The sequence below is a fragment of the Uranotaenia lowii genome, chromosome 1, assembly GCF_029784155.1.
Source record: "Uranotaenia lowii strain MFRU-FL chromosome 1, ASM2978415v1, whole genome shotgun sequence".
In the NCBI taxonomy this organism is placed as follows: domain Eukaryota; kingdom Metazoa; phylum Arthropoda; class Insecta; order Diptera; family Culicidae; genus Uranotaenia; species Uranotaenia lowii.
The window spans coordinates 12,506,473-12,519,243 of NC_073691.1; the positions used below are offsets into that span (position 1 = coordinate 12,506,473).

The 12,771-nt window shown below is 35.0% G+C and overlaps 2 protein-coding genes across 5 annotated transcripts in view; one reads left to right on the forward strand and one right to left on the reverse strand.

The window, feature by feature from the left end:
* The window catches only part of LOC129739662 (serine/threonine-protein kinase Doa-like), a 65,883-nt gene extending 59,845 nt beyond the window's left edge, over positions 1–6,038 (reverse strand). Inside the window, exon 1 of one of the 4 annotated variants that reach the window (XM_055731143.1) lies at positions 5,674–6,038. Coding sequence is in view for 2 of the 4 variants with exons in the window: in XM_055731141.1 (XP_055587116.1) it covers positions 5,487–5,519 (33 nt within the window). In the remaining 2 variants the exon portion in view is untranslated. Of the gene's footprint in view, positions 1–5,486; positions 5,565–5,646 lie in introns of those variants that run through there. The other 3 variants (XM_055731145.1, XM_055731141.1, XM_055731142.1) reach the window with 3 other exon arrangements.
* Positions 1–12,771, forward strand: part of LOC129739663 (40S ribosomal protein SA) — a 243,595-nt gene that overhangs the window by 46,911 nt on the left and 183,913 nt on the right. The gene's annotated exons all lie outside the window — the stretch shown is intronic.

A 12,771-nucleotide genomic window follows, 5' to 3' on the forward strand; every position in this document is an offset into this window, starting at 1 on the left:
GCTTGGAAAGTTTAGATTTGGATGCATGAAAAAATGTTTTTTGGTTTGATTTGGAAAATAAAGTGAATAAATCCGGTCAAAAAAGGGCTATTTCAATGAAATACCGGACCTTTTCCCAAATTTTTAATAAAATATCCTGACAAACCCGGATATAATCGAGCAATCCAGCAACCTTATTTTAAACCCCTTCCTTCTTTCATTGGAAAGATAAGAAGGGAGAAGTGGGGCTCTCATAAAATTTTATGTTGAATAACTAGAAAACTAATCGAGCAAATGGCATTGAATTAGGCATGGAAGGGTTTTTGAGTACGAAAAAGTTTCTATTGATAATTGGTACAACTTTCTCCTTTCTATAGGGAGATCGGAAAAGAGAGAAACTCCCTTACATTTTTTTCTATCACTTGAGAAATAATCAAGAAAATAGAAAAAAAAAATTGGCATGAGAGAGCATGTGGTAAAAAAAAAGTTTAGAACCCCGCTTTTCCGAGTTCCGGTTATCAGAGTCACAATTTTTATACAAAATCCATTTATAATTGTGTTTTATTTCCGCTTATGGTATTATATCGACGTTTTTTTGCGTATTTATAGTCTAAACTCGCCTAGAAAGCTTGATTACATAGTATAACAAAACTTATGTATTTACCGAGCTGTGCGGCTGGATGATATGCCAAACCAGAGCAAAAGAATAGAAGTTTATAAGTATTTTGTGTTATCCGAGGTTTCACTTATCCGATGAGATTCTTCCCGTGACTACCTCGGAAAAGCGGGGTTCTACTGTATTTGAGTGTTTTGGTATAAATCGAGAAATTATTTAGCTAATTTTTGCGTATGAATTAATAGTATAACTTGAAAACTCATCTAACAAATGAAGCTAAATGTGACATGTGATGATCGTTACTCAGATACTAAAAATGGTTTTATAGTAGTTTGTGAGCCCACTTTGAAAAAGTAAATTTTTACACAACCAAAGAACAGATGAAGCTTCCAAACAGAGTAAAAATTCCAGATCTAAAATCAGCAATTGGAAATCCTAGCTATAACTCTTATTTTGAAATTGTGGCTTCTGAATTATGTTCACAGAAAAATCAAAATTCAATGAGTTTATACATATACATTCCAATTATTTTTGTAAGTTGTATCAAAATATACCGGTTCAGCTAGTGATCAAATACTTTGTCAATTCATCCATTTTAAAAAAGGAAAATAAAATGACAATTATTATAATTATGGCCTTCAGGTCAATTCAGTTTGTAAGAAGTGTATTCGAAAAAAAAATGCAACATTTTGTTTTGTGAACAACTTTTGAATGCATGGATGCAAATTTCTGTGATGTTCTGTTTAATAGTTTTTGAGATAGCGTCCAATAAACAAATTTTTTGACTTTAATTTTTGGGAAACACGTGCGCCATCTATAATGCATACTTTGAACACTCTTTTTTTCAAATCAAGGCTATTTTTGATTTCGTTTGCTGTTTCCTGAAGCTTGACCTTCAAAATAATTCAAAATTTTAAATTTGGTCGAAATTATAACAAATTTAGCCGATTGTCCTTATTCGGCACAAAAACAAAATATTTGACTTCTTATCATTCCACCATCGTTTTTGCATATTGGCACGATTCCAGATCCATGGAAGACAGCGTAATTTGCGGTTTCCCAAGATCGTTAGCCTCCTTAAGTACAAGATATACAATTTTAATTTGACTCTTTGTTTACCTCCGGAAAATGCAGGCGAGACCTATCAATGAAAAGTTTCTGGTTGGAATCCTGCCAGGAGACCGCTGAAGAGGTCGTTTTGCTGTCCATTATAAAAATTTTCAAAGTATCTCCCCACAAGTAGTCGAAATATGTTGCGCACGATTTGACCACCGTATTTTGTTTATTTCACCGGTGAGCAGTTTTCCTACCTTGTAGAACGAAGTCAGGCCTATTTACAAGTCAGCTAGACGAGTCAGTCAGAAAATTTGACTTTTTTGTCACTTCCCTTAATTATATTTTGGAGTGAGCTTGAAAAACCCCACACATTCCTTTTACTTCATAGAATCAATAATCTTCACTTTTATTCAAATTTTAGCTCACAATTGGGTCATCTAGGAATTTTAAAATATTTACCATATGAATTTTAGTCGAATAGTTGATTTCCAGCTGTTTTTTGGTCTTCCACTAGAATTTTTCTGGATTTTTCTCGATCCTGCCCAAAAAATTCTGTCAACGAACTTCAGTATTGGACGATATCTCAAAAACCACTTGACAGATTGTCACCAAATTTTGTGCACGTGTACATTACATTACTAGGTGGCTTCACTGAAAATTTCATCAATTTCCATCCATGCATTCAAAATTTATTCACAAAACAAAGTGTTGCATCTTTCTTCGAATACACTCCTTAAGCCTAAATCAGTTAAGTCGGTGTATGTTTTTTTTTCAAAGTTATCTAACTTACGAAACTGATAAACATTAAAAAAATAAAAACAAAAAAAATTGAACTAAATATTGTCAAAAATGATTTTTTTTCTAATTTTCAGAATTTTTAGTATGATTAAATTGACTTTCAAATTTGATGATCTTCTTCGTTCTTGTAAATGTTAAGATGATTTGAGTTTTATTTTAATTTAACAGCTTCAGTATTTTGACATTTTTTTTCAAATTTCCCCAGAATTATGAATTTTATCATTTCCAATTTGTCAATGACAAAATAAACTAAAAAGTTGTTCTAATAAAATTTTTCATAATTGTCAAAACTTGCAAAATTTTAAAAACTGCCAAATTGCACAAATTAAAAAAACAACATTTTTTTCGAATTTGAACAGTGCACAGTGGTCCAAGACGGAACTTTATAGTGACAAAAAAAATTACGAAGATACTATAAGAGTTACACAAATGGTGTCTTGAGCAAAAATGCTCATCAAGCCATGAGCTTTAATAACCTTGAAGCAAATATGAGAGCGTGAAATGTTTGCATGATTTACATAAACAATTTTTCCAGTAAACAGACAGAGCCAAATTGTCTTCTAAATACAAAGCTGTAGCCAACGATTTTTGAGGCAACTTTACCGAAAACACCTTATATTTATGACGATTTGTAAGCGAGTTATGAATTTTTGAATGTTGAAATGTTGGGGTGTATCAAAAATAACATTATTCTGGCTCTAACTTTTGTGAATGAATGCGTTCAAGAAATTTTTCTTCTAAGCATTTATATGAAATTAAAATGCACACATTTTTCTCTCAGAGAGCAAACTTGTACCTGGAGGTGTTCGTTAGTTATAAGGAACTTTTTAGCAAAAAATAGTACTTTTAAGACTGTCATATCTCGAATTAAAACAATTTCTTACGGCATTATTCAGTTCAAATATAAAATATCTCATTATGAAATTATTGGAGAAAGATTGGAGAAAGATTATGCTTTAAAGATAGAAAAAAAATCAAAGTTTGTTAATTTTGAATAAAAAATTCACACATCTAAAGAACCTTTGAAAGAGCATATTTCCATTTTCGTGCAAAAGTCGAATTTTTCATTGTTTTTATTTATTTATTTTTTTCAATTCAACCACTGTCTAAATAAACAATTTAGAACATTTTCCTCGCTTTTATTTAAAAAAAAAATAGTGATTTTCAATTTTTTTTTTAATTTGACTAAATGTGCTAAATTGCTTACCGCAATGAGCTCAGGCATAAACAAACAGAACGTTGAAAATTCGACTTTTGCACGATGCCCCATGTTCATTTCTAAAGGGTCTTTAAATGTGTGACCTTGTTTTGAAGATTAACAAATTTTAATTTTTTTTATCTCGAGTTTAAATAATAACCTATTTCCCATAATTTTACAGTCAAATATTTGATATTCAAACTAAATAATATCGTCTTGAAATAATTTTTTTTTGCACCAATCCGAGATATGACAGTTTAGTTTAGACTGTTTTAAGTAATTTAGTAATTTTCCTTTCAGTTTTTACAACTTTGAAACTTATTCGTTTTTTTTTTTAATTTTTCTATGTCATGCAGTCAATTTTATTTTTTTTGTTGCTTCATTAAAACAGATTTTTACTTTAAAAAAAATTAAATTTTTATCTTTTGTTAACACAACTGTTAACAATTTAACATTTATTCCAATCTACCTCCTAAGGAAAAGTCATCAAAAGCAATAAAAGTTTTAACATTTTAATAGTTATAAAAGCGAGTTCTCGATGTCGCTTTTTGAAAAAGTTCTATTTCTATCATCATCAAGGACGGGTAAAGATCATTTCGTTAAAGTTTAACTAAGTAAGTTATCTGTTAAAGGTGTAGAAAAAACGAAATGAGTAGAGGTAACTAAAATAAAAAAAGTTATTCAATTTTACTTTCCAATCAGAAACTCGAACACCAGATCTACGTACAGGTGACGCGATTGATGCGCAATTTCACCTACCGAACGCAAACTTCCGGGCTGTCAAATTTAGCAGGAGCCGGTCGGCAAAAGTACGGCCAAAAATGCCGATCACTTTCGGTTACGTTACTGCGAATACACTCTCTGTGGATCGTCGTCACCCACTACCAGACCAGAAGTAAACAGTGCATTTAGTGTAAACGATCGATCTTGACATTGGAAAAGGCCACGAACGTTTTTCGTGTTTTTCTCGGTGCACGATGCTCTTGAAGGCTAGAAGAAAGTGGTGTGAGAACCGAAACTGAATCAAAAGATCGAATCCCTATTGAGAGAAAGAGAGCGAGAAATTGTGCGACGTCCCGTTCAAGGTTCGAAGATTGAAAGTCGATCGATTAAAATTCAAATTGGTCCGATTTGGCACACCTTCAAGGCGAGGAGAGGAAGAAGCACAGATTTTTCCGGAAAGGGAAAATTACATCAAAAGATCCGATTGCGACACCCTCGCTCATTTCCGAATTCGACCATCGAATCCCTCTGAAACCGGAAATAGGCGACAGATGAATCACATGAACCGCCACGATGATTCGACAGGCTGCTGCAGTGCGTAAAGGGTATCGAAACACGATCATCACACGATTATGCCAAAGATATTCTCGAGCCGATCAGCTGGGACTTTTGAGAGTTCTTTGTTTATTTTTCTCTCAGTCTCGGTCTAGGTTATGTAAACTAGCGACGATGATCACGATGTCACTCTTTCAAGTATTTGGCACAACTCGACTAATGGTAAACATTGTTTTTATTTCTTCTACTAAATTGCCCCAGACGGTACAGTATCCAGTACATTCTAGACGATGCTCTGTCTACTTAAGCTGGCGATTTTCAAAAACATCTCTTGGACCACCAATCCAACAGATCGAGGTCGAGAGTGTTTTTTTTTAATTTTCACTCGCCGTTGAACCACAGTGCTTGGCGATCTATTTTTACACGCTCCATGCCGTCGTCGTTCGTCGAGCTGTGTCATCGTTATCGGATTATTAATTGTACACCACCCCATTACACATCATAAGTTAGGTTCCGAACACTTGTCGTTCTGTTTCTCTTCTTCCGAAAGAGCTGATTAACTTTGTTGCCTTTCGTGTGACTCACGACGATCATCACTGATAATCCTTCGGCACTCTCGATCACCCATTATTATCACGATCCCGATCCATGGAGAGAGTCCGACCGAGCCCAATCAAGTTCGACTCCGAGGAAGCAACCCGAACGTAAACAAAGACACAACCTTCGGCTAGAATCAGCTGATAAGCACCTGTTAAAGCACAACTCCACCAGCTTCGATCGTTTCACACTTTGTAATGATGAGTGTAATCCATCAAAAAGCTTTTTTTTCTTCTTATGAATAACTAATGACTATTTTTATTCCATATTTGGGGCTGGGAAACGGTTTCAATAAACGTCAAAACGAATCAAAAACCACACATAACCACGATAGGAGACCGCAGAAAACGGATCGGACCGAAGGGAAAAAGCAAAACAAAAACTGATGATAGCAACCAACGCGGGAAGGGAAAAATAACGAAAATAAAAAGAGCCGACCGACCGACCGCGAACGAACGAACGAAACGAGTATGGGTCAGGTCAGGACGCGTCCGAATTTGCCAAACTAATGAGCGGGTGCTCGCGATCCTCTAGTCTAGACTTCCCATGGGATCCCTCACATAAACACGTGTGTGTGTGTGTGTATGTGTGAATAATTGTTACTCTCTCACTTTTCGCGATTGACCGATCGTGATCGCGAAGCGATCGATGCCGATGAGAAGTGAGACAGGAGCATCCCTAACGAATTATTGATGAGGACGAAAAAGGGTGAGTGAAAGTGAGAAGTGACTAGCGAACTACTACAACTACATATTGGCGTCTGCACATTCTTCGGGGAATGAAGAGCTCACGTTTTACACCATGCATGCGCTTCCCTACAAATGTTGTTATTTTCGTTCTGTTTGTAGGATTATTACATGGCTGGTAGGTTACAGACAGGTCAAGTGGATGGATAGGACGGAGCAAGAATGACGAAAACTAACCACCGACACTAGGTTATAGATTGATTTATTCGAACTACGCGTAGAGATGGTTTCGCTAGTGGAGGTTAAGGTATTCGAAATCAAATTTAAATTAATCGAATGTTAAAGTGTTGAATCATTTAATTAAACGTGTTTTAGGAACGAGAAATTCATGCAAATTAATTTAAAAAAATCATAAAATTACACATTTTCCAAAGAACGGTTAACACTTTAAGGACCACAAAAATCTAAGACAAAAAAAACAGTTAAACTAAAGTTTTTTTTTCAATTTTGTAGAGTATAATTTTTATCAAATTTAAAATATTTGAGTTATGCCTCAATAGATTAACACTTTCGCGGCAAGCGAAAAAACTTTTTGTAGCATAGACAAAAAATACCGATTCCCGGTTGAACTCTGACGAGTTCCAACATAGAAACGCATGAATACTGCGATGGAAACTCACGAGCTTTCTTATAGAAACGCGTATGCTCACAAATTGCTTTAGTTTTGGAGATAGCTCCAAAATTTTTCATGAAAATATTTGTTTGAAACAGAATCTACTAAGATCCTTTAATATGAAAAGTATTGCGATGGTAGCTCACGAGTAATAAAAGGTCATGAGTTTTTTTTTCCATGAGTGTACGCGAGACTGCACGGAAAATAATAAAAAAAAAGGTTTCTGTTATCTTATTTTAATCGCCGCTGGGATATATTCTTATTTAATTTTTGGCATTTCGGCGAGTTGTGAAAATTCAAGGTAGAATATTTAGAAAGAACATGAAAGTATTATAGGTGGAAAGATCAAAGCTAGAGCGCTTTGGGTAGAAGAAATTGAATAGTTGGTGAAAAATGTGAGCAGGGCTTTTGTTGTGTGAACAGCTTTTGAACTACTTGCGTGATTCTTTGCCGCGCGCCGTTTCAATGTTGATAGGAAGCGATGAAGAAACCCATCGCATTCCTACCCACATTGAAACACGGACGGGTCGAACACATGTGAGATTGTGTTCGACCCGTCCGTGTTTCAATGTGGGTAGGAATGCGATGGGTTTCTTCATCGCTTCCTATCAACATTGAAACGGCGCGCGGCAAAGAATCACGCAAGTAGTTCAAAAGCTGTTCACACAACAAAAGCCCTGCTCACATTTTTCACCAACTATTCAATTTCTTCTACCCAAAGCGCTCTAGCTTTGATCTTTCCACCTATAATACTTTCATGTTCTTTCTAAATATTCTACCTTGAATTTTCACAACTCGCCGAAATGCCAAAAATTAAATAAGAATATATCCCAGCGGCGATTAAAATAAGATAACAGAATCACTTGGCTAAAGAAGGGGGGAAATGGGATAACAAAAATTACAACACAATTCACCACGATGCATTTGGCAAAAAAGTAAGGCATCGGATGGATAATATGCGAAAAACAAAAGTAGCAACCATCCGATGTACCTGAAAAAGTAGCACGCATCGATAGAATTGGCTTAGCAATAGAACAGCACATGTGAGCGCTGCTTGGGTGATTTTTTGCCCGGTCGGACACAATCTCACATGTGTTCGACCCGTCCGTGTTTCAATGTGGGTAGGAATGCGATGGGTTTCTTCATCGCTTCCTATCAACATTGAAACGGCGCGCGGCAAAGAATCACGCAAGTAGTTCAAAAGCTGTTCACACAACAAAAGCCCTGCTCACATTTTTCACCAACTATTCAATTTCTTCTACCCAAAGCGCTCTAGCTTTGATCTTTCCACCTATAATACTTTCATGTTCTTTCTAAATATTCTACCTTGAATTTTCACAACTCGCCGAAATGCCAAAAATTAAATAAGAATATATCCCAGCGGCGATTAAAATAAGATAACAGAATCACTTGGCTAAAGAAGGGGGGAAATGGGATAACAAAAATTACAACACAATTCACCACGATGCATTTGGCAAAAAAGTAAGGCATCGGATGGATAATATGCGAAAAACAAAAGTAGCAACCATCCGATGTACCTGAAAAAGTAGCACGCATCGATAGAATTGGCTTAGCAATAGAACAGCACATGTGAGCGCTGCTTGGGTGATTTTTTGCCCGGTCGGACACAATCTCACATGTGTTCGACCCGTCCGTGTTTCAATGTGGGTAGGAATGCGATGGGTTTCTTCATCGCTTCCTATCAACATTGAAACGGCGCGCGGCAAAGAATCACGCAAGTAGTTCAAAAGCTGTTCACACAACAAAAGCCCTGCTCACATTTTTCACCAACTATTCAATTTCTTCTACCCAAAGCGCTCTAGCTTTGATCTTTCCACCTATAATACTTTCATGTTCTTTCTAAATATTCTACCTTGAATTTTCACAACTCGCCGAAATGCCAAAAATTAAATAAGAAAAAAAAAGGTAAAATTTACCGAAATAAAAAGGTAAACGCTCCTGAAATCAAATCAGGTTACTTCTACCTCTTCGAGGTAAAACTCACATCACAACGAGGTAAAGTTTACCTGAATCGATCTGTAAAAAAGGTACAATTCACCGAAAAAAGGTGAATCTGAAAAAGGGTAAATCTTACCTCGTAGCAGGGTGAAGTTTACCTAGATTGAGCTGAAATAAAAGGTACAATTCACCTAGAAAAAGGTAAATCCGAAAAAGATACCTTTTACCTCTTCGAGCTAAAGCTTACCTCGTAGCGCGGTGAATTCTTCCTAAATTGAGCTGAAAAAAAGGTACAATTCACCTGCAAAAACATAGCATTTACCTTTTTAGTCAGTGAATGAGAATACGGTACAATTTACCTTTTTTCTAGGTGGAACGAAAAAGCTACAATTCATCCTTTTCTTAGGAGATTGAAAAAAGTGTAAAATTTACATCGAAAAATGGGTAAAAAAACCAACTGTTCTTCTCGGTAAATTTTACCTTCTTTTTTATTTCCCGTGTGTCTCTGGTCTCTGGTGAAAACTCACGAGGTGTTCGGCGAAACTTTAGGTGGTTTCCCATGGAATGTTACAATCATCTAAGTGGAAGCTCATAAGTTTGTTGATAGGTAAAGACAGGTAGAACATGACGGAAACTTAGTTGTCCCTCTTGGGAATTTCTCCTCGAAAGGGTACTCACACAGAACTCACAAAGTCATAATTATAACTCAAAATTCATCACAACTCACTCATGTTATGTGAACATGTGTTTTCAATATCAAATAATGAGTTTTTAAATTAAAAGACCCGAGTTTCTTAAGTGAATGATGAGCTGCGAAGTTACGAATTTTGCGGTGGGAAACCGTTGAAATTTTCAAACACAAGCATGGAGTACAACTTCTCTTGAGCGATACCATTGACTCTCAAGAGAATACGCATGGTCTCATGAGACTCTTAGAGTATTCCAACTAAAATACCCAGTTAACATTAATCGACAGAAAGGTAACTCGAATCGCCAGTGGGATAGTAACGATCCTTCTGGCATGCTTTGGCGATTTCTGTCGCGATTTTACATCATCTAATCGTCAGAGAGAAACAGACCATTTGCGTGTCTCAGGTGAGTGCTAGCCATGAAATTTTCGAAGAAACGCGCCCCAACAGCGTTGCCAGATTGCAAACCGCTTAAGTTCGTAGGTTTGACGAAAATCGAAAAATGTTCTAATTTTGGCAAAATGAAACTTGATGACCTTTTTTTTTGGTCGTAGCTCCGTAAAAAAGCTTAAAATCCGTAGATCGACGGAGAAATCCGTAAGGACCCAAAATCTATCTTGGGTTTACAAATTTTTCGACACAGTTCATGAGTTCAGTGACACAGATTTTTCAGAAAAAAAAACAAACTGGTTCAAGATTCAAGAGATGACTTGCGATTACCCCATCTGAACACAAGGACGTGGCCGGCACCGTTATTATTTATTGATTAAAAGTGAGAGACAAGCGTGTCTAAATCGACTGGGTTAATTTAAAAAAAAACATCAAAAATATTTTTTCATGAATTTGTATGTAGTCCAAATATTATAACAATTGGGAAAAAATAAAAATAAAAACGGTATCAAATACTTGAAATGAAAAAATCACATATCTGGATCTTTTAATCCACACGAGCCTATATATCGTCTAGATGTTTTTAAACATTTTTAAGCTGGCTTAATTCAGTACTGTTAAACATTTCAAACAATATTAATGCGTCAAAAAGACAATAAGCAATTAAAATCATTTAAAGAGGTTTTAATTTTTCTATCAAAATTCTGATCATTAAAACTATTGATCTTTTTTGTTGTTTTTTTTATGGCATAGATTTTTTAGTTAGAAGTCAATTAAGTTATAAAGTTATAAAGTTATAAAAAATAAATGAAATTTCAAAAATGTTGAAAATAATGACAAAAATCTTACGTGACGAATATTAGAAAAATTACAATCATGACATTAATTTTGATAACAAATTCGAGAAAAAAAAAAGTTTTTTTTTAATTTGTTATCAAAATTATTGTCATGGTTGTAATTTTTCTAATATTCTTCACGTAAGTTTTTTGTCATTATTCTCAACATTTAACCGTTTATCCCAAAGTGTTCGAAAGTTTTCGCTATCTTTTCAGAATAATCAAAAAAAAGTTTGTTACTCAGAACAATAAATTCAACGTTACTTTTGCTCGAATGTCATCGAAGTTGGAATCCATAATTTTCTCAATTAACCTCAAAAGGAATATTAAGTTCAATTCACTTCGGATCGGTTTTACGAGTTCATAGGGTGTTTTATTACAATTTATAATGTTAGTATTTTTTACTCTGTTAGTGGCTTTTCACTTTTATTTTGTCGAGATTTGAAATTGAATTGAAATTGAAATTCTTCATCTCGGAAGACAAGAGGAATTCTAAGTAATTTGTGTGTTTTAGTAAACAATCATTTTTCAAATGCTTGTCTCTAAATTAAGGTTGCCAAAATTTTTTCAGTACGTATTCACTTATTCAGGCCGGACAAAAAAGGGCGATTTTATCTAAAAACCTGGCAAAATCTAGACATTTGATGTCAAATTTTCGACCAAAAATATGGGCAATATCCGGGCAAGTTTGGAACTACTCAACAAAAATCAAGGAAAAAAAATTGAAAAAAAAACAAAAATTTCCATCAAAATTTATTAGTAGATTTTAAATCTTATTTTTGGCTGCCTTGAAACCTTTCATGATTATTTTTATAACACTTGCTCGAAAATCTCGTTTTTCGCGCATAAATAAAAAAAAATTACAATTCAATTTGTTTTTTTTGTTCGATTTGGCAAAAATGATGAAAAAATCCGGGCATTTTTCAATGAAATCAACCGACGGGACCGAATTTCCCTAAAATTGTGTATTATATATCCGGGGAATCTGGAAAGCTCACTCTTAATCGGATTCCAAAATTAGCCATAACCTAGGTGGAATCTCAATTTTTTCTTCATGGAGGGGCGGATTTTCCGGAAAGACCCTCACCCCACCCTTGAAACTTATTCAATGGCTTCTGATCAAAAGTGAGGATTTTTCCCAAATAGCTTTTGGAAAACGATGAGCTCCAGAAACCTTAGTTGATGGATAGAAATTTGAAAAAAATCTTCTACAGCTAACGAGTCTTTCTAAATATGCTTATCAATAAAATATAAATTTTTACATGAGGAGTGCATAGAAAAAATGAAGATTCCTTGAATGTCCTTTTTGGGAACGCCAATTTTGTTTAAAAAATTTTGTTGGAAAAAATATATGACATACCTAAAAACCCGCTAAAAATCGATAATGATTTTCTTATTCCAAGAAACTATGTAATTTCTTCCTAAATAAACACCGTAATGTATTAACCAGCATCTGTTGTTGATGTTTCGAGAAAATGCATCAGCTGCAGCAATAATTTTCCACAAAATTTGTTCCAACAACCACTCTTCGATTTGCCCGCACACAAACAAAAACCATAATCACAAATCTCTAAGAAAACGAAAAAAAAACATAAATTCACCCGCTCATTTTCCGATCGGCTTCCCTCTTTATTAGCGAAATTGGCCAATGATCGAGCATTTTCGAGATTTTCACAACAACAAAAATCTGACGCTCTGCACGATTATTTTTAGTCCACCTCCTTAGAAACTTACTCCATCACGGGTTTTCTCTCTCTCAAGAGAGAGATAATTTCTGAAAAATTGAATTACGCATGCGCTCAGGCGAAGAAAAGCTTTTTTTTCAAAAACAAGAAAATTCACACACACACACACTTTAACATTCCCAAGTAAACACCAATCATGAGAATCTTTGTCACTATCATTTCGTCAGGAGCGCGCGAATCGGAAAAGCTGATTTAAATCAGTATGGCTGAGATTGAGATTAGTAATGGGGTTTAAGATTAGTTTGCAAGCTCTCAATAGTTTGAGCTACTC